The sequence below is a fragment of the Dermacentor albipictus genome, chromosome 2 (assembly GCF_038994185.2).
Source record: "Dermacentor albipictus isolate Rhodes 1998 colony chromosome 2, USDA_Dalb.pri_finalv2, whole genome shotgun sequence".
Lineage (NCBI taxonomy): Eukaryota > Metazoa > Arthropoda > Arachnida > Ixodida > Ixodidae > Dermacentor > Dermacentor albipictus.
In genome coordinates, this window is record NC_091822.1 from 95,025,591 (window position 1) to 95,047,015 (window position 21,425).

General features: G+C 44.4%; 1 protein-coding gene across 2 annotated transcripts in view; it reads left to right on the top strand.

The window, feature by feature from the left end:
• Positions 1-8,987, top strand: part of LOC135902687 (nucleolin-like) — a 32,077-nt gene extending 23,090 nt beyond the window's left edge. For both annotated transcript variants that reach the window (XM_065432899.2, XM_065432898.2), the window contains exon 4: positions 5,265-8,987. In XM_065432899.2, coding sequence (XP_065288971.1) covers positions 5,265-5,741 — 477 coding nt within the window. In that variant the 3' untranslated portion in view covers positions 5,742-8,987. The remainder of the gene's footprint in view (positions 1-5,264) is intronic.
• The last annotated feature ends 12,438 nt before the right edge of the window (positions 8,988-21,425 follow it).

Consider the following 21,425-nt stretch of genomic DNA (forward strand, 5'->3'; position numbering starts at 1 on the left):
GCTAACCAGTAGCTTGTGTAGAGGAGCTGCTATTGCAACGAAGTTGTGTATAAATCAATGAAAATATGACGCCAAGCTGAGGAAACTGCGTAGATCTTTCCGTTGCTGGGGGCGAGGAAACTGAAGAACAGCACTAATCTTTTCGGGGTCTGGCAGGATGCCATCTTTTGAGACGACATGGCCCAATACTTTTATGCTCTTGCTTGCAAATTTGCATTTGTTTGTATTGATCTGGAGACCAGCATTTGCAAGGCACTTGAGAACTTTGTCTAATTGATGAAGATGTTGGCTGAAGTCAGATGAAAAGGTGACAGTATCGTCCAGATAACAAAAACAGGTCTTCCATTTTAAACCACGAAGTTCGTTGTCTATCATGCGCTCAAATGTGGCAGGAGCGTTACAAAGGCCAAAAGGCATCACGTTACATTCATTAAGTCGTTGTGGTGTAGCGAATGCGATCTTTTCTTTGTCAGTCTCGTTCATCGGAATTTGCCAATATCCTGATCGAAGATCAATGCTGGTGAAATACTCTGCCCCTTGTAGTGTGACCAAAGCGTCGTCAATTCGCGGTATTGGATATACGTTCTTGCGTGTGATCTTATCGAGTGCTCGATAATTGACGCAAAATTGAATGGAGCCATCTTTTTTCTTTACCAGAACCACGGGAGAAGCCCATGCGCTAGGTGAAGGTTGTATTATCTTCCGCGCAAGCATGTCCGCAACCTGTTGTTCAATGATCTTGCGTACGGACGGCGATACACGATAGGGGCGTCGTCGTATTATAGCGCAACCATCTGTTTCGATGCGGTGTGTAGCCGCAGAAGTTTGGCTCAAAACGGGAACAGCTATCGAAACAGGCTTTGTGCTTTGCCAAGACCACCAGTAAGGCTTCGGTCTGCGCGGCTGTTAGGTCAGAACCAAGAACGGCTGGAGGAGCGAAAGAAGAATCCAAACCTAATAGTGCTTAATACATATTTGAAATCAGCATTCTACAATATATCTGCACACAAAATTTAAGCAACATATGTTGAAAAATAAGAAAGTTTTCATGACCCTCAACCCCCCTTAAGAAGCATTAGTACACTTCTTACTAAAGGATAACTGCCGTCAGCTAGAATGATAAGCTCAGTGTACAGCTGCAAGGAAACACGTCTTTGCACTTATGGCAGCATCTCGGGGCTGGTGAGATTGAGCAGTCACATGAGTGTCACAAGCCTTAGTACAGCAGTACATTCGTGTTCAATGCTCCACAGTCCATCCATAAACACCATGGAGGTAGCATCGCAGCCCGCCTGCTTTATGCACATTACATTGCTGTTTACATTTGGTTCTCCTCAGCTCCTGTCAACAATGCAAGTAACCTTGGCCTGTGTCATTTGGGCTACTTTGGTGACTTCCCATGATGGCATGGTGGTTGTGGGATAACCTGGCCACATCAGACGCTTTCCGTGTGGTGCATAATAAAAATTCCCAAATGATACAAAATGAGGACACTCCATTATGCAATCCCTCGTAGCCCACGTGTCACTATGAGACCTTAAGCCCTGTGAATCAATCAGCTGTTCTGTAAAATGCAAGTTGTGACCTGCAGGCTGGCTGTGAAAAGTACAGCAGGAGGTAGTGAGGGTTGTGAGGTGAGTCGGGAATGGCCTTCCAATAAACATCAAATAGCGTGAAGCGGAGCTTTTATTTTTATTTTTTTTTTGAGAGAACCCTCCTGCACTTTATTAGAAATAATTAAGTATCTGCTCCGCTTTTATTGTCAGTACAAACTGCCCCCTTATAACAGGCACCCTCATGTTGAAAAATGAAAGAAGGACAGGAAGGTCTGCATTCAGTGTTTTTCTGGACATCTTCTTTGTGTCTTCTTTTGAAGTCTCGCAACTCTTGTTCGAGAGTAGGAAACAAAAAGTTTGATCTTATTTGTATTTTTTTTAGCCATACAGTAGTCATTGGTACCCTGTTTAGTAAAATCGGAGGAATTGATTTTCCCGAAATTGTGAAAAAATAAACTCTTAAACATTTTATTATGTTATATTGTGACTGATGCCTAATCTTGTAAATTTTCTCACGTTTTGGATCAATGTTGTAGTTGTAACAGTGATTTGTATCGTATTGGATAGCTGAATTTTTAGCAGTGAACGTGCACAAAAAGGGCCTTATTTCGCGTTGTGCAACTGCCGTCATGTTTCCGATCACAGTCATCTTGGCCTCATTTGAAAGAGCAGCCCCTTGTGTTCAATTTCCTGCCACCACTGGCTTGCTCATTGGCTTTCTAGAATCAAACGCGCCATCGAGACGTGTCAGTCCAGGTTAGTCGGGCCACGCCAGACTAACCTGGACTGGCAAACCTGTCAGCTGCTAACAGCATTGAGGAAAGCGGTCGTATGTTCCACAACAAGCAAATTTTGCAGCCACATCAACTAAAACTCGAAGCAGAGGCGAGGCTACAGCAAAGGCCCGTTCTTTTCAATGAAGTGAAAACGAAACTTTCTTGCTGAATGCACCGATGCTGTGGACGTACCGCTTCATGCAACAACATTCACCAATTGCGAGTTCGGAGGTGGCGAACGCCTTGCTATGGCAGTTGCACATTGCAAAATATGTAACAGTGAAGTAAAAATAGACAAAGCTTAATGGCTGGTGTTCTTTAGTTGTGGCCTTGCCGTGAAGCTGGTGGGGTAATCCCCTGCTTTTGTCCACCAGATTTGAGGGACTGTGTTACGCGTGCATCACAAACCCTGCCTATTTTCTGTTTTCTGCTCCCTCTTCTTTCTTTGTTGCAGCTAGGCGCACTTCCAGTAGTGATTTTGCATGTTTTGCATCGGATGATTTCCGAAGTCGCAAGCCATAGTCGGTGACGTTGTAGACAGTGCACCTTGGATAAAAGCGTTTATGCACGTTACCTTGATTCTCCTATAGGAAAACGGAACTCTCTCGAAAGAAAGGGTGCACAGGCTTTTGTTGAAGATTTCATCTGTTCTCATGCCGTGCAGTGGTTTAATACACTGCAGGTGCGATTGTTGAAGTGGGTTTTACACACTGCTTGTCTGCTTGCACTGTGCAGACCTGATGAGGTGCCGGCCATTTAACGGTTTGCATACTGCTGCTGAGTTTGAAACCTTGGAGTCATGCTTTTGAATGAACTGCCGAATTATGTGGGTCTTTCTATAGGTCCCCTCCTCAATCAAAAAATCATTTATTGAGTGTATTAATTTTAATTGTCTATACACAGCACTGTAAAGCAATGTGCCGCTCAGCATGTTTGACATAACGGTTCACATAAAGGAAAATGCCATAATAATTGTGGTGTCGCCTGGTGGTCATACTGGTACCCTGGTAGTCAGCATACTTTTTAAGTTTTGCCTTCACATTCTTACAATAGGCTTTCTTTTTTACTGCAAAAAAATGAAGATAATGTTGTCGGTAGTTAACATCCCAGTCCAAAATGATTAACGTTTCTCTTTGGTGTCTGCGGAAGCATGTAAAAGCATTCAGGTTAAACCATGGTTTGGCTTGGCTACAAAAGAGATTTATGACAGCGTATGGCACTTGTAGTGCCATTGTGACTAGAAAGCAATGCTACAATAAATAGTAAGTGCTGATGAAGGAAGTGCTTTTGACGTTGTACTGTGTTTCTCTTCAACCCTTCAAGTGCTGACAAAAGATGGTTCAGAAATTGGCTTTTTTTTTTGTATTACCAAACTTGCTGCAGATTGGAAATATATATAACATAGGGGTAATAAATTGACCACTTGTGTCTGAAAATACAAAATAACAAGAGCCATGTATGTGGACAAGAAATTTCAGATTTGTTAGGAAATTAGTTCCGTCGCAACCGCTCGATGCTTAAGGTAGATTTTAGAGTGAAAAATTCGTGGAGAATGGCTTGCAAATGCGAAATGTCCAAGTTTTTCAAGAGTGGCTATGGATGAATAGAATGTTGCTTTCTTATGAGTCCCAAACGCATCACACTCCCTACACCACACGTGTGTTCCATTGCGAACGGGATTGCCAGTGTTGCTTAGACCTTTGCAACTGACAACGTGTTGCCTTGTTGGTCATTCTTTGCCTGCTGTAAGCGAGATGAAGTCCACAAAGTGCCGTGCTGTCAGACGGCTAAGGCCTGTTTCTGAAGAATGTTCCCGCTTGAGGGAACAGCAACAAGCAACTAGCTGCCATCATTGTTATTTGCAATCACCTCATAGTCGCCAGGTGATGGTGAGAGCATTCTCAGTAATACTGTAATTGCTGTTTTTGAATTATAAATAAACGAAAAATACACATGTGTGCAATCACAAAAAGACCAAATAAGTATCTCGTCATTGCACTTCCGTTTCCCACATGCCAGTTGTGCATAGCTATGTCTGCTGAGCATGGCCTTCGAGATCGCACCGGCATTCTGCATAGACTGGATACCATCGTGAGGAGCCCTCTTTTTGTTGAGATGATAAGACAACCACACGTGCTAATTCGGCTCTGTAAGTGACTTAGCTCCAGGTGCCCTAGCGCTGGTGAGACAAAAGGAGAGAGAAAGCTGCAGATCGGACTGATAAATACCTCGAACTATGCTGTGCACGAAGGACTCTAACAATTTTATTCGGCAAGAGATTCGTGAGGCGACGTCTTTTAATAGTGAGGCCAGTCTATGATTACGTGTTTAAGAGTCTTTCTAGTAAGAATTCTGAATGTTTGGTACATCACCAGTAAGCAGTTCATTGCGCTTAGTAATTTGCTGTCATCAGTCAAGCCAGCTTGGGTTAGGGTATGCCAACCGAGACCTTACCGCTTTAGGCGCACGGGCTTTTAAATAGACAAGTGATATTCAAAAGAGTGGTGATTTTCACTAAATTTTTCTCGTTTACATGACGTGAGGAAAACCTGTTCATCTTTCATTTCATGTAAACATTATTTACTTGAAAATCAGATCAGATTTGGTGGCAGGCGAGAGCCGCCGACGCTGCCGTATTAGTTGATAAAAATTTTTCGGGGATTGTTATAAGTCGCACGCTGTATCCATGCCAGTTTGAACGTGTTCCCGTTCGCCCTGAGAGTGACCCAAAGCATTTTTGGGACCCACACTATTTCTCGGATTTCTGGAGTTTCATTCAATCCAAATCCGAAAAACTCCCTCGTGTATTTCGTACGTGCAGAAGTGTGCCCTCATGTGTGTTAGCTTGCTAGTCTTGTGCAGTTTTCATTTGCACAACGCTTAAAGGCGCTAGATTGGATGTGGACCTCACAGTTGTTTACGTATGCCGCAGGAGCCCGCACGGAAGACCCCTGCCAAGCCAGCCCGCGGTGCTGCCAAGAAGGCTGCTGCCTCCAAGCGCAGCAAGAAGGAGGAGGACGAAGAGGAGGAAGAGGAGGAGGAGGAGGAAGCCTCTGCCGAGGAGGCCTCGACGGCAGCCACCAACGAGGACCAGTCGGCCGACAGCAAAGGCAAGAAGGACGAGGAGAAAGACGAAGTGAACAACGACGAGGATGCGGGCAAGGCCCGGCAAGAGGACTCTGAAGAGGACGACGACCACAAGGAGGAGCCAGAGGTCAACAACAAGGAAGAGAAGGCGACCACAGACAGCAGCAGCAGCAGCAGCAAGGCAGCCACAACGACAGCCGATGCAAAAGCGGACACCGAGCCACCAATTGCCAAGGAGAACGCCGTCGCAGGGGACAGTGTGGCAGCGCCGCCGGCTGCAAAGCCACCGGCCACCAAGCCACTGGAGGAAGTGGCCGCCTAGTGTGCACGGTTGTCGTTGACGGCTGTGCGCTGTCCCTCTGGCAGGCACTGCACCCTCTTTCAGATCACACACACCTCTCTTCGCATCATCCCAATGTGAAGCCTGTTTGTTGCAGGCTTTGAGAGCTTCTGGTGCTCATTGGCATTGCACCACTTCTCCTTGGGTTCTTTTTTTCTTGATAACAGCGTTTCAGCGAGGTCCACCTTGGCGACGCGTGGAATGGGTTTCCATAGTTTCCACTTCGCGCTTGCACCCCACCCCCCATCAGTCTTCTTTCTTGGGCTCTGAAGCAACATCCGTATTTATTTGTCCCGTTGCGTGTTCACTCAACTTCTCCTGTGGGTGTAGGTTGGCCCCTGGCGATGTCAAAAAGCACCGTGTGAGGTGCATGAGTGCGCGAGCTGCTTGCCATTTGTGCTGTTTACTTTTCGACAGCGCCCTGTGTGATGGATGCAGAGGGCTTGCTTGGTAGATAAGGCTAAGCGTGGGCTTGAAGTCCTATGTGCTTGGTGTGACTTGGTGGCATCGAATGCACCTGCAGTGCCGCCTTGGCGGTGAGCTCTATATCCTGGTACGTTGGCACGTGCAGCATGTGCCGTTGCCACTTGCACGTGCTGGCTGGCACTGTTTCATTGAATCACTATGCCTTGAAAAGAGTGAATACGGCACAACTTGCATGAGTTGGCCCTGATTGTTCAATCATAGATACCGCTTTTGTTGGCTGTCAGCTTGCTTGATTTTGAATGTGACAAGCACGCCTTTAGCAGCAAACAGGATCCACATTGGGATTACATTGAACAAAACGACAAGGGAGCTGCGGCGCTTTTGTGATCATTTGATGACCCAGTCATTCTACTTTTTTTTTTTTTTCTGAAACCTTTCATTTTGTCACGGGCTGCTGGATAGCCACACTCATGCAGGAATCGTTTACAATGATGTCCGCAGCTTGCCTGCAGTTTTGATTAGCCGTTGGTGAATGCGGGGTTTTTCTGCCAGCAAATGTCACCAGCAGGTGTGGTCCTTACCGTACCAGCTTGTACAGACTTGTTGCTTGGCACGGGTTGAACTTAGTGTGTATTTCTTTAGCTGCTTTTACTATACTTGTTTCCGTTTTTCATCCACGAGTCGTGTTCATTTTCTTCTTTTCTTCGAAGGTCCTGCAGTATGGCTTTTGCAGCAGGAGGTGCGATTGGCAAAGCATGCGAATTCGTCTCTTTAAAATTTTTTTCTTCAAAGCAAAATTGTTTTAATACGATGCTCTTTTGGATGTTCTTCCTTAGTGCAGGCAGCTGTGTACAAGGCCAAGCTTCTATTCTGAAAGGGATGAAGAGGCAGTAGCCAGTCTTACCCATAATCTGCGTACTTCAGAGAAAAGGGTGTGACACTGCGAGTATTGTGAAATGTAGATCACAGCTGCCTGCACTAAGGGCTACTTTCAGGGAGCCCATCAGAGTTATCCATTCTTTCCCTCTTTTTTCTTTTTATACCTTCGTTTAAAACTTGCATGTCCCTGGGGCAAAATAGGGTATCTGTGTTCATTTTCTTCATTCAATTATGATTGTAGTTTGCAAAAATTGTGTGGAGTCTTTTCTTGTAGATTTGTATTGTCCATTGAAATGGTGGTAGCATAGCTGCAAGCTCTTGCTGTTCGTTTGGGATCATGTCATTTTGCCATGTCAGTGGCATCTGGAGATTGGAAAGACGTTTTTTTTTGTTTTTTTTTTTTGGCTTCAAACTTAAAATGTCTTTGAAGAGTGTTGTACTTGGTTAGCAATTTGGGGGCCTGCTGAAGCTTCTATGACATTAAGACAGGGAATGCATTTACAATCTTTCATTAGCTGCAGCCCCCACCCCCTTTTTTTTTTATTCCACTGTGCCCTTTCAGAAAACTACCACTCAGAACAAAGTGTTTCCGTGTGGCGGTGCACTGTAAATACACGCATTTGCTTCCTTGGCACCTTTGTCAATTTTATTTCAAATTGGCTCTTCAACATGCTCATTTTGGCTCATGTCAGATGTACTATTCTCTGTTTTTCCGGGCACACCCATGGCATGCTGCCATTTTCTTTCTTAATTTTTGTGTGCTGGTTGACGAGGGGCACGGACAGTGTGTATGTGTTTGCATTTGAAAGAAGTGTGGGTGGCTGGTGCATTCTTGCGCAAATAGCTTTGGCTGACCAAGCTGCTGCTTTTGCGCAGAGCTCAAGTCCTGGAAGCCTCGTCAAGTGAAGTGCGAATGCTCCTTGGTCATCTGGTGTTAGTCTGTCTGTGTGGGTTCTTTGAAAGGTCCCCCCCCTTCCGTTCTATTAGTGGTGGCTGCCTGTCCTTTTTAAGGATTTAGCATTGCCTCTGTCTGAACTGAATGTACAGGAGCAAGCCTTGGTGTGTTCTGTGGAGCTTACATCCACTGCCACTTCTGCTTGCACATTGTTGTGTTGTGGGACTGATGGGATGGAGCGGGGATCCCAGCGCAGAAGGAATGCATTAGCAAGCAGTTGCGTGTGTGGTATGGTGTTGGCCTGTGTTTTTTTCTACTCTGTGCTGCGAGCTCACGGGTGCCAGTTGTCATTTCAAATGCAATGGCATGTAGTCAGACTGGTTTGGATGGGTCTCGAAGAAGCGTGTTTTGTTAGAAAGCCTTCATATTGACTTGGGGCTTGTCAGCATCAGCAGACCATGGCTGAGTGTCGGGTAGTTTCACAACTGAGCTGAGTAAGCAATGATTATAGAAATTACATTTTCACTTTGCAGAATCATTATTGGTTCTTGGTCGGTGAAAACTCGGTGACCTCACGCTTTTCGGAACTGTAGTAATCTGTCTTGAAAGAATGTGTTTAGATTAGGCTGGAAAAAGCAGTTGAGGCACTGGATTTTGTTTTCCTGAAAGGTTAGTGTGCTGAACCTAAGCTCTCTCTTAGTGTTTTTGTCCGACTTGAAAGCTGCAAGCCTCCGTAATGTTTATAAAGCATGGGGCTGGTTTGCTTGCTGTGACGACTATTTTTGCACATACCCACGAACATTGCTGTCAATAATATGCTCCTTGTTCTCCTTGCGTCCTCCTGTCTGAGTGCTTCGCAAAGTATCCGTTTTCATCCTTTCGCTCCTCTTCCTTTTCTAACAGCCGTGCATTTTTGTAGTTGTACACGTTTCCAATGTTTTGGTCTTTCATCATTTCATTGTTTTTTTTTTTCTATTCATTCATGATGATGGCAAATGTAAATTCACAATAAAATTTCCATCAAAGTATGCTGTTTGGCTTTTTGGGCTCTTTGTTGACTGTTGCAAACTGAGCATGTGTTGGTGGGCTAGTTGGTTAAGCATGATTACAAGAACGGCGCCGAATAAAACAACACACGAAGAAGGGAAACACGAGACAGCACGTTGTTGTTCGTGCGCCTACGTGCTGTCTCGTGTTCCCCTTCTTCGTGTGTTGTTTTATTCGGCGCCGTTCTTGTAAGACTTGCAAGCCATCCGAATTCTCATTTGGAGGGCATGGAAGAATTAGTAGTGTGGTTTTATGTCAATTTACTGGTATCACAGTTCGAAAAGTTCAGGCCCGTTTTAGACTTGTGAATGTTTTTCACTGTACAAAGCTTACTGCTTACGCCATGCAAAGATCTGTTAAAGAAGATTGCTAGAACATAGAAATTTTCTTTAAAGAGGCCCTGAAACACTTTTATCATAGTAAGACATCGCCGATCTGTTGTAGAGACTGCTGTGAACATGCGGGCCAAATGTTGCTGAACTGCTTGCAGCATAGTATTAACAATTTCCTGTCGAACGCAGTGGGAGATAGCTTGCTCTTGCTTCCGCAATATCATCGAAAGCAGCTGGACACACCAACGCTATTGGGTGATATCGTGATCGTGAGAGCATTCTCAGTTATACAAAATTGCAAATTTTAATAGATTGCGAATAGTGCGAGGACCTGACAAGAAAACGAAAGACTGCGTGCTCTGTCTTTCATGGTTTTCTTCCCACATCCTTGCGCCATTCAAAATGTTTCACCATAGTATACCAACAGGACCGAATTGCTGCGGATGCGCTAAATTTGAGTTAAATGAAAAATACATGTCTGCTAACTCAAAAAGACTGAAAAATATTTTCATCTTTGCACTGCGTCAGCTGTGCATGGCCTCCCAGATAGCAGCGGTGTGCTGCGTGGCGTAGTCTACCGTGGCCGCCACCGGGTGCTGCGATGAGCCCTTTTGCTGCCACGACATTGAACTTACGGCCAGGGCTAGACTGTACTAGAATTGTTTTAGTCTAGTACACTCTAGTATATATGTAAAATTTGCTGAAATATTGAGGGGCATGAAAAGTGGTTTCTTTCCTGTTTCAGGAAAATATGAAAAATTGAAAAAGAAAGACGATTGTGCACAGAGCTATGAAAAACCAGGCACATTTATTTCTCTAACACTGAAAATAATATAACTGTTACATTATTGCATCACAGAAAGATCAGCAGAGCTTCTGAGTTCAAAATCGTGGCACGATTTTATGTCAAGGCATTTATTTCAGATCAAAGCGTCTTGACTGACATTTGTGACAGTCTGTATCCCGTGCATTTCCACTTTATATATCAATGCTTCGCTGTACAATAGACAAAGCCATCCGGACATTGAAGTTTGAGTGTGCGTACACAAGTTTTTGCATGCAATCTCTTGAGAGCCTTTTGTGTAGCTTGGTGTGCACATTTTGAAACTCGGACCAGTTTCTTTCGCATGCTGCAGAAGGGGGAATCTGCAGTATGCGACAAGCGAGGGGTCTCAAGGGTTGGCGCTCAAGCAGAGTCCTTGCCATTTAGACACGTTGAGAGGAGTTGCAGCGCACCAGAAGAGTTCTGTGGGGAGGCTGTTTCCTTTTTTCAATTTTATCCTGGTTGAAAAAAAAATCGGAAAAACAGTTTTTTTTCAAAATGTGATCGTTTTTTTTTCAGCAGCTTACATCTCTACACTCTAGCCAGGGCTTTGCCCGCATGACTGCTGTGCTGTATAGCTTCCAGTGTGCTAGCAGAGACGAAAAGTGAGAGAAAGCTCGGTATTGGTGTGATAACTCCACTTATGGTTGAAGGATCCGAAAAAAATGTGTGGCATGAGAGTTGCAAGATGGCGTCATTTAGTTGTGAGGTCATTCTGTGAGTACTTTCAGGCCCCTTTAAATCTCCAGGGGGGGGGGGCGGTACTCTGTAAGACTCCACTAAGTGGAATGCCCATTTCAGCATGCGCTGATTGAATAGAGTCGCTGGATCGGTCCCTATCATCACCGCTGACTATTGAGCTCCGTCCAATAAGGGGGCGCTGAAATGGGCGGTCCACAAGTGGACTTGATTGACAGACGAGAACATAATGACTGCATGGATGCACATATGAGAAGGGGAAAAGTGATATCTCAGCTGTAGACCTCTGATATAATTAACATTCAGCCTATGCCTCTAGAGCTGCTGAACTTTTGTCAGTTTCTTAAAGGGACTGACAGCCGATTCTCGTGGTACCTACTTTTTTTAATGCAATGGAAAGTTTGCCAGTCAGAGTCTAGTCGTGAAGTGATGAGCAAAATAACAAGGTAAAAGCGAGAGCCAAAGTTTTGACATGTGGACTTGTCTTTTTCAAGATCAAATATGCTTTCCTCGGCACAGTAGATAGGGTAGGGTCCTAAAGGGAAGGGGTGGTAAGGCGGGTTGGTGAGGCAACGACCAAAGGTGTGTTAGTGGCGAGCATGTAGAATTGAAAAGAAAGGGTTGCTGTTCACATGGTTGGCGACACGGCCGTGTGTAAGTCGTCCGTGTGTTTTTTCGTGGAAGGGGCATGCATGTAGTACAGATTCTCCCGCCAGGCGACGCAACTAAGTCATGTTTGGGAAAGAGTAGAAAAACTTTGCCATTGCAGCATGCTCCGGTCTGTCCCTGTTGTGACGCTGAAACAGGTGACGTGCGGAAAATACCTTGAGGAAAATACCTCCTCCCCTGATCAGGACCAGTTGTGTCTGGCACCATTGTTGTTTTAACGCGAAAGCATTAAGGGCCCCGTGTCGCAGAAAATCCGGTGTTGGCCTCCAGCGCCGGTCGTCGTTTCGGCAAAAAGATTTTCGAACCACCCATACTCAGGCCTTCCATGTGGCGTAAGGAAGTTGCTGAACTCATTGTATTTCTCAAGCTAGAATACATAGAAAAATTGTAAAGTACGACTTGCACACTACCTGGAACCTGATAATGTTGGATTGTAATTTAATATATGAGAAAACAATTCTGTTACGCAAAAACTCAAATCGCTTTTCCAGCATTTTTACCATACATATAGTGGCCACGGCGACTGCCATTTGCGTGCACCTGCGCGTGAATATCGGAGTCCATGGAGACGCGCGCCCGTTTTCTTGAAACAGTTCCAGACGGCGCGCGCCTCCGCCGCATCGTGGCCCGTGCAAAAAACTTCGTTTGAACCAGAAAGCCCGCCTTTGTGCATAGCATTCGCCGCTAGCGTTTCCTGGTAAACATTACGGCTACATACACTGCAGTTGCCGGGAAGCATGAGAAGCAGTCAGGGATCTTAGAATGCTAACGCATTCCACTCTTAAAGGCGAAGCTTAAAGACCCAGCACAAGGTCTGGCCATTTTGAGCTGATAAGCGCAGAGCATACATTGCGCGATCACGATCGTGTCTGCAAAGTATTGCATCGCTATGCGCCGCGGAAAGATCTGGAATTTCAAACCTAATGCCGTTTTTCCTTCTCACGGTTGCCGCGCTCCAAGCCGGAGGATGACGTACTTGTGTGCCTGCGCCTACGTACTGGTGTCCGCAGTGTGATTCCGCTTGTGGTGACATGTGACTTCGAGAGTTATTCATGACATCTGCTATCTGTGCAATCTGTTGCTTGAATTGAAGTTTAGAGAAATAATAAAGTGCACAGACAGAATGTGTGCATGTTTTTTGTTTTACCTCGCACTGAAGCAAGAGAGATGTACTTCCGCTTCGTCTGCTTGTTCCCACGGTCGTGCGGTCACATGGACAGGCACCGAAACTATGCCATTTTCTACCGTGTTCCAGCGCGTGATCATGCTTTGCGATCCGCTTGTTCTGCCTGTGTAGCACTGAATTATACCACTAATGATGTTTCCTTCTGCACAGCGCGCAAAATCATGCTCTGCACGAACGAGACAGCAGCTCGCGCGCGACGCTGTCAGCAAAAGTGCATAGGGCAAAAAAAAAAAAAGCGAGGAGAAAGAAAATGAAGGTGGTGTCTGTGATGTATTCGTCACGCGATCCTCGAGGTGCGGTATGGGAGAAAGCAGGGAAGAAATTCCACTTGCGGAGGCTAGACGGGGCGAGTGGAGAGAGCGTCTTGCTTGGCAGTGAAGCCTGCCTGCTGAAATCATGGGTTTTCGGCACTGAAATATTTCCATCTCGGCTATTAATGGGCCAATTTGAAAACTTTTTGCGGCAGAACACTCCCTAGAGGATACGTAACAACGTCCAGCGTATAACCAAAATTTGCTATGTGGCCTGGTGAGGGTCCTTTTAAGCATCCTACAAATTTTGTTGCTGCGCGTGGTGGCCTCCCCCCTCCCCCCCCTCATGCTTTCAACAATAGCTTGACCGAACCTTTCTCTATGCAAAATGGTCAGTGCTGCTAATGGTAGCTATAGGCGTGGGCCTCATGGACGTATATACCAGGTGAGAGTCACTTGCCCTCCTCCCGCTTTCAAAAGTGAGGGGTCAAACTATGTCGTTATCCCCCCTCCCCCCACTTTTGAAAGCAGGCACTTTCGGCAGCACGCTGGAAAGTCCAAGAAAATGACAGCTGAAGCTAAGTTTTCATTGTTAATAGAGTGTCTACATAAGTACTGTGTTTGTTACTACCCACCCCCGCTTGAACAGCGAGGATTGTCTTCTGTGCCTTCTTGGGGCGCCCTGTAGCGGACGATGTGCGGGATTGGCCATACGCACTCGCGTTGCGGAGAACGCCTGACGCTGGGCAGTTCCTGCCCTAACAAATGTAAGCTTGTGCAACTTGTATCATGCCCAGTTTTTTGAGATTGCTATTTCTGTATTTGAAAACACAATCGGCTTGGTACATTTAACCTGCGTGCGGAGGGGAGGTCTGGATAAAGTATAATCAGCCACGCCCAATGACTAATGTGCCTTGCGGCATGAAATCGTTGGATTATCAAATGCTGTAACTATTTAATCTCTATCTAGATATAACCTTGCCTAGATATAGCGTTGCAGTCTCAGTATGTTATCACCATCAACCATCTAATCAAACGACTTACCGATGTAACTGTCGAATTTCATCGTGTAAGCGTGACTTATAGTAGATATGCTTGTGAAAATGACCTTGGTCAAACGTGCTGAGCCATTTCAATACCAATTGAGCACTGAATTGAATTTCGTATTTTGAAAAAGTGAGGCCCACATTGGTTAACTGTGTAGGTGGCTTATGTGGTCTGACAGCAGTTGCAGAATAGTTGCTTTCTCCAAATTATTATGCGTTATACGCGGAATTTAGTTGTTTTCCTCTGGTATCTTCGGTAAAATATGCGGGGCACGGTGTTTATATTTATTCCAAGTACGAAAGAATGTTCCGAGTAACGAGCGATATGTGTTTGTTATGTGTAGGTTCATTGCCGCCTTTGTAGAAAGTTACTAATTGAAGTGTTCCAGAGTGTCATACTGCTGCTAATCTAAATGTTTCGCAGATTCCTAAAACCACAGCATGAGAGATGGTTGCTATTCCGTGAAAATAGAATTTTAAACGCCTTTCTCTGCGAAACTGACTTTCCTGCTTTAAGTGCAAGTGTTGCAGATAATTACTAAACCCCAGTTTTTCCATGTGTTTTAGTAACTATACGAGATTCATAGCTTTTTTCTGCGGAGTCCTCGGTGAGCTAAGCAAGGTATCTTGTTTGTATCTGGGGGAAATTAAGGGAATGGTATAGCCAATGTGTAGGCAGTGTTTCACATCGTCGGGTTAAATGGGCATTTTCTGGTAGAATGGGCATGCAAGTGGTCTATAGCATTACTAGTTTGTTTTATGAGTGGTGCATAACTTGGACAGCTGCACTGGCATAATTACTACAACTGAGGTCAAATTTTGCGAACATAAGGGGAACAATATGCCAACCTTATGTGTGATGGTAAATGTGAGTTGATCAAATTGAGCGTTAAAAAAATTGTAAGCAATTGTTCGAAAGTACCGCACTGCTCTTATTGGCTAGGTTTCAAGATGTCCCAAGAGAACTGTGTGGTTCAGATATATTGTTCTTTTAGGGCAACAATTTATGTGCAGTGTTTCGCATAGTGTTAACTTTTCTGGCTTAGAAGCATTCAGAATTCTTATTGAACCCACACCTTTTTACTTCTTCATGCGTGATATATTAGTTTAGCATGGTGCCCTCACTGAAGTAAAGGAGGCCGATTCGTTATGTTTGTAATAGGCTATGTGTAGGTAAAGTTCGAAATGGACGGCTAACTGGGGCTTTGCAATAAATTACGCATGCAAGCACTCGAGTGTCATGTGCATGTCTAACGAGCAGGGAAGAGTTGAACCTACTGCTCTGGCAGTAGTATAAAAGCCAGCAAGACCTAATTTAGTGAAAATTGGTGGTACACCATGAAAACTCTGTGCGAAGTTAAGTATGATTGGATCAAACACCGCCTTTGTAAAAAATTATTTTCAAAGTGTTAGAGCGTGTGATATGGCCGTTATGAGCTATGCTTCCCAGTGTCCCAACATAGCGCAACTAGTTTCGAAATATTTCTTACTGCCGTTATATTGTCTATTAATTACTTCATCTACTTAGACTTGTATCTCATTATTTATTATTAGGGGTGTGCGAATATTCGAAATTTCGAATACGAATCGAATATTTTCCTTATTCGAAGCGTATTCGATTCGAGAAATGCATATTCGTAAGTTCCCGAATATTCGAGGACGGCCGAATAATGGTCGAAACGGCGAATGTTCGGACAGACTGCGAATAATTTAGCAATTAACGAATTATATGCTTGCTCCACATTCTCCTAAGAACATGTTTATTCACTGAGAGCTTCACATGATCCGCTCATTATCTGTGTGCTCTGCATCAAGATAGCAAGTTGGGCCAGTTGGTTGGGATTCATAGTAAGGTTCGTTACAGCGCAACACAAAACAAGGACAAAAGAAGGTACCAATCGACGACACAGCGTTACAGCACTGTGATCTTAAGTGCTGTAACGAACTTACTATAAATACGCACGCTCTGTCCCATATCTGCATCAGGCCGGTGAGATATGATCAGTTTCGATTTTTTTTTACCAATCTGTATTCCAGGGCTCTTTTATAACAATATATGGTGTACTTTCGGGCTTTGTAAGTATGCGCAATAAAATATGCACCTAGAAAATGTTACCTGGACCAATGTTGTCACAGTGCATAGAGAGCCTTTACTTTCTGAACATGTTGAGCAGTAAATTTTGCTTCGCAATAATCTGTAACAAGCGTTTACTTGACAGAGCGTTATCTGCAATTACCTGAGTGCATTACCTAGAAGGAGTGCCTCTTTAACCTGAAGCAGCCTCGTAAAATGCAATATTATTTTTAAAAGGGTAATAAAGCTATTGTTACCTCCGTTTTGCAATTTTTAATACTACACATTTATTCGATATTCGATTCGATATTCGAAGACAGTTTTTCGCCTTATTCGTATTCGATTCGTATTCGAAAATTTCAATATTCGCACACCCCTATTTATTATTACTGGAATTGTACCAATCGAGCTGTTGTTGCTTGCCAAATGAACTTCTATGTTAACCATGAACAGGAGGTCCCAATTCAGTTTTAACTATGGGACCGCCTTCTGTGTACCTCTATCTGTATATTATTCTAATGTAATAATAAAAATTGATTGATTGATTGATTGATTGATTGATTGATTGATTGATACATTACAGCAGGCTTATATTTTCTGAAAACCGCATGGGGGACATGATAACTGCAATTCATTCATTCAAATAACTTTATTGAGTACCCTGCCATTTGGTGGCGCGGGCTTCGACCCCGCCTAGGTTTCTGCCAAGGGTTTTGGCCCTTGGTAATTTCCTTGTCTCGCTGGATGGCCCAGAGTTGGTGCTGCGGGTCCGAGCTGAGCAACACACAGACTCCCAGTGCGTGCAGAGGCTGTCGCTGTTTGAAGCTGCATCACTGTTGTTGTGTATTATAGCCGTACATTCCCATAGGATTTGCTCCAGGGTGGCTTTAGAGTCGCACTGTCTGCACTTGTCAGTTGTGTATAAATCTGGGTGTATTAGGTGCATGATAGCTGGACTCGCTTACGATCTGGTCTCTAACTGCCGTCGTTCGACAGACTGATTTTTGCTTAATTTTGGGTGCAGCATCGGGATTGTGCGCCTCTGCAATCTATGGTGTTGTGTAATTTCTTAAAATCTGGTTTTTGGATCTTCCCACTCCGCTCGTTGGTAGGCGGTGAGGCGGGGCTAACCGAGACTCGGTCCATAAGTTCTCGAGCCATGTGGTGCGCCGCCTCATTGCAACGGTCTGGTAGTGTGTGAGCGGGTGTCCAGATGAGATGGACACTTTTGTCATTGTTATCAGCTAATTTTAGGAGTATAGTAGTGCCTCTGGGGGAGATTCGACCATTGGCGAAGTTTCGCATCGCCATCTGGGAATCACTGATGATTATGCCCGCTTGTGTTTGTGCTATGGCTAACGTGATAGCTATTTCTTCAAATCTCACTGCTGCGGTGTAGTGCTCGTCATGCATTTTCCCTCGTAATTTATGTAGGCGCGCTTGTGTCTGTATCTAGCTGCATCTACAAATGTGATGTCCTTGCTGTTACCAAGTTTCTTCTGCATATTGCATGCTCTGCTTTCCCGTCTACCCTGATGGTGGGTGGGATGCATATACTTGGGAATTGGAGGGACAGTTATCATGTCTCTGACGTGTCTGGGCATATCTACTTTCACGCCATGTTGGGTGTAGTACCCTATACCTAAGCGATTCAATATTTGCCTACCTGTTTTAGTTTTGGACAGGCGTTCGTATCGTGCTATGCGTTGTGCCTCGATTAGCTCATCCAGTGTATTGTGAAGACCTAGCTGCAGTAGTCTATCGTTGCTGGTCGTGATGGAGAGTCCGATTGCTTGCTTGTAGATTTTTCTGATTAAGCAGTCTAACTTTGTAATTTTTTGACGAGTAACATCGTAGGTACAACGTCACGTATACTATTCTGCTTATTAAGAACGCTTGGACTAGTATAAGCAGATTGCCTTCTTTCATTCCACTATGTTTTTGGCTATTCGTTTATGTAGCCGCATGATTTGAGATATTATATCGTCTAGTTTGCTTGTGGTCTCTCCATTGTAGCCGTTACTTTCAATGGTGAGGACCAATACTCTGATCTTGTCAACCTTGGGCATGGGCGTACCATCTGCCGTAGTTAGGTGAATTTCCGGATTGTTTCGTTCCTTGTAGTTGTGTGGTTTTCGGCCACGTCGCGATAGTACATAAATGAGGAGCACAGATTTCTCTGCCGAACAGAGTGCTTGCATATGCCAGTCCGGTTTCTGCTAGGTATTGTTCAACTGCTTCTATTGCATGTTGTAATGTGTTTTCAACCTGTCCATCGTTGCCATCGCTCGCGCAGAGGGCGATATCGTCAGCGTAGATGGTATGATTGAGGCCATCGATTTCCTGTAGCTTTGCTGGTAATCCGATCAGAGCCAGATCAAACAGCATCGGTGATAATACTGAACCTTGAGGTGTACCTGCGCTTCTGATCATTACTTCTTCGGAGTTAAGGTCTCCCATCTTAATGTGTGCTTTTCTGTTATAAGGAAGTCTCGTATATAACTGTATACTCACTGGCCTAGGCCTAGCTCATTTATGATGTTTAATATTGTTTCGTGGGTAACACTGTCAAAAGCTTTCTTGAGGTCCAATCCTAGGATAGCTTTAGTGTTCCAATTTGTGTTATCTATAATTTGATGCTTAAGTTGGAGCATTGCATCCTGTGCAGACAAATTTCTCCAGAAGCCCAACATTGTAGATGAAAGAACGTCGTTATCCTTGAGATAGTTGGTCAGTTTTGTTAGGACAACGTGCTCCATGAGTTTGCCCACACAGGACATGAGTGAAATGGGTCTCAGGTTCTCCAACTGTTGCTGCTTCCCTGATTTAAGTATTAGAATAATCGGGGTCGTTTTCCATAGTCGTGGTATTGTACCGGATTGTCAGCATTCGTTTAGATACTTGGTAAGTTGTTCTAGAGAGGCATCATCGAGATTTCGAATTGTCTTGTTTGTTATTCCGTTTAGACCTGGTGCGGATGTACTGTTAAGCTTTTGTAGAGCTGTTCTCAATTCTGCTTTGCTAATCTCTTCACTTCGCTAATCTATATTTGGCCATACCTGGCCCTTGCACCATAAAACCTTATATACCATCTATCTCTTCATCTAATTGTCTGTTTTTGGTGCCTGTCTAATCAGGGTGAATTGCTGGTCTCTTGAGGAGATGGAAAACTCAGACACAACAGGACGCTCCTACGCAGGCTGGCCCGGCTTAACAGAGATATAGAAGCTACGCACAACAGCTCTGTAACCAATAATGGGAAGCAACATGCACCAATATGGATAATCAGTTAGGATTATCCAGAACGTGGAACTTCCTCAGGTAACTGCAATGTGACAAAATTTTTACGTTCCCGGTTCAGTTAGAAGTGTTGCAAATAATTACTGAGCTGTTGTTTTTTGCCCCCTATTTTCAGGCGTCATAACATGTTCCAACTGGGTTTCAGCCTTGCTCTCTATGAACTAAACAACTCATATTGTTTATAATTGGCGAAAATAAAGGGCTCATTATGTAAGTAAATTTCAAAGATGGAACTAATGTCATTTGCTCTAAATTAGGCGGGCAAGCGATCCGGAGCTTTATGAATATGTCTTGCGAACTAAGGACTTATATCCCATTGTCCTGGGATAACAGCGAACTCAACTGATACCACATCCAGCGGAAACTGAGTGGGGGTGTGGGGTCAGGGAGGGAGGGAGGACACCATATGGTAAATGTTATGGCATATGAACATGTGTGTTAACGAATTACTGGCTTTTTAAAAATTCGCAACAAGTGTTCCATATATATATATATGGGCAACTTCTTAAATTGTGGGATGTAGTTACAAGAAACTGAATCTTTTATTGCAACTGTTCGAAAGAAACAGCTTCGCCGGAAATCAGATTGCAATTCTCCCAAGGTTGCACAAATCTGCTGACTTTTTTTTATGCATATTGCAAGTAATATATGTTGACTACTTCGTTGCGTATAACCTCGACAATGCTATTACTTAAACTAGCGATGCATTTATGCTGTAGCCGTAAACACCCAGTACAATTATTTCTTTAATTATTCAAATTGTTTGAAGCAAATGCGTATTTTTTATGTGCACCGTGCTGGTGCTACTGGGCGGGATCTAGGACCTCTGTGAGGCACTCATCAGGGAGTTCTAGCTTGTCCGGTATTTGGGTAAACGCAGGCGTACTGGGCGTTGCAACGTTACTAGATTATTTTCAGTTGTCAAACTCCGCCGCAGCACCTGGCCCCTTTCTGTCGCGCCCGCGGGGCGGCGCGCGCGACACTGTCGGCCTAAAGCCCCTTGATAATTTGAAAGTAGCGCCATTCTGTGAACTTTGCCGCCGCGCCGCCAACCCTCGCACATCCTCCTCGCCCGCCTCTCCACTCGGCGCTTTTCTGACCGATGATTGGCCGTTGCGGCCAGCCCCAGCCGTCGCCTTGGAAACGCGCGCGAAAGCGTCGCTTTGCTTGTGTTGTTGTTTTTCTTCAGCGCCATGGGCAGGCCGTGTTCCTCTGTCGCGGGTCGAGCATTTCTACTTTATTGGACCTAATATTATATTCATATGACGCTTTCATTTCTTCACAGACTTGAATGCTTTTCTGTGTTGCCTGAATGTATTCTAGTAATATATGTTGTACATTTGTATATATATTCTAATTCTTTGCGTGATAATCTTGTTTATTTCATTTGCTGTACATGAGTGTTATCGCGCGGCTTTTTGTTGTACCACCTGCCCAAAACTTTGTGAGCATACAAACCAGCTGCTTCGTTTCCTTCAGTTATGTTATGTTGTAAAATTTTAGTTGCATCTGGTGCGCTACTCTAAATAATATTTGTTCCTTTTTCACGCATATCGTCTGGAGGCTAACACCATGCAATGTTTCATGTTACTGGGTTCGAGCTTATGCTACTTGTAACCGGCGGTTTATATGAATATTTATATTTTCCGAAGTGTGTGCTATCCTGGATGTTTTGTGCGTTTTCCGTGTAACGTTTCAAGAGTCACCTGCAATAAAAATTGCATCTGGCCAGATATGTGCTGGTGTGTCACAGCGGCTGTGTATTCTATGCTCCAGACCTGTACTCTGCGTCTGAAATTTGTGTTGGGGTGGCGCGATGTTTTCAGTAAGTAGCTGAAAAAACTGGCAAAACCCTGCCCCTCTCTCAGATCTATGGTAATGGCTGCGGCTGGCAGCTTTTCCAGCTCTTACGAAACAGCTTTATTGGCAAATTGCAAAACGAATGACATCTGGGAGAGCCAGTAATGCCACAGATTGGAAGAATAATGTGCAAAGGAGGACCAAAACTTCGCGCAAATAAGCTTTGAGCATCTTCTTGC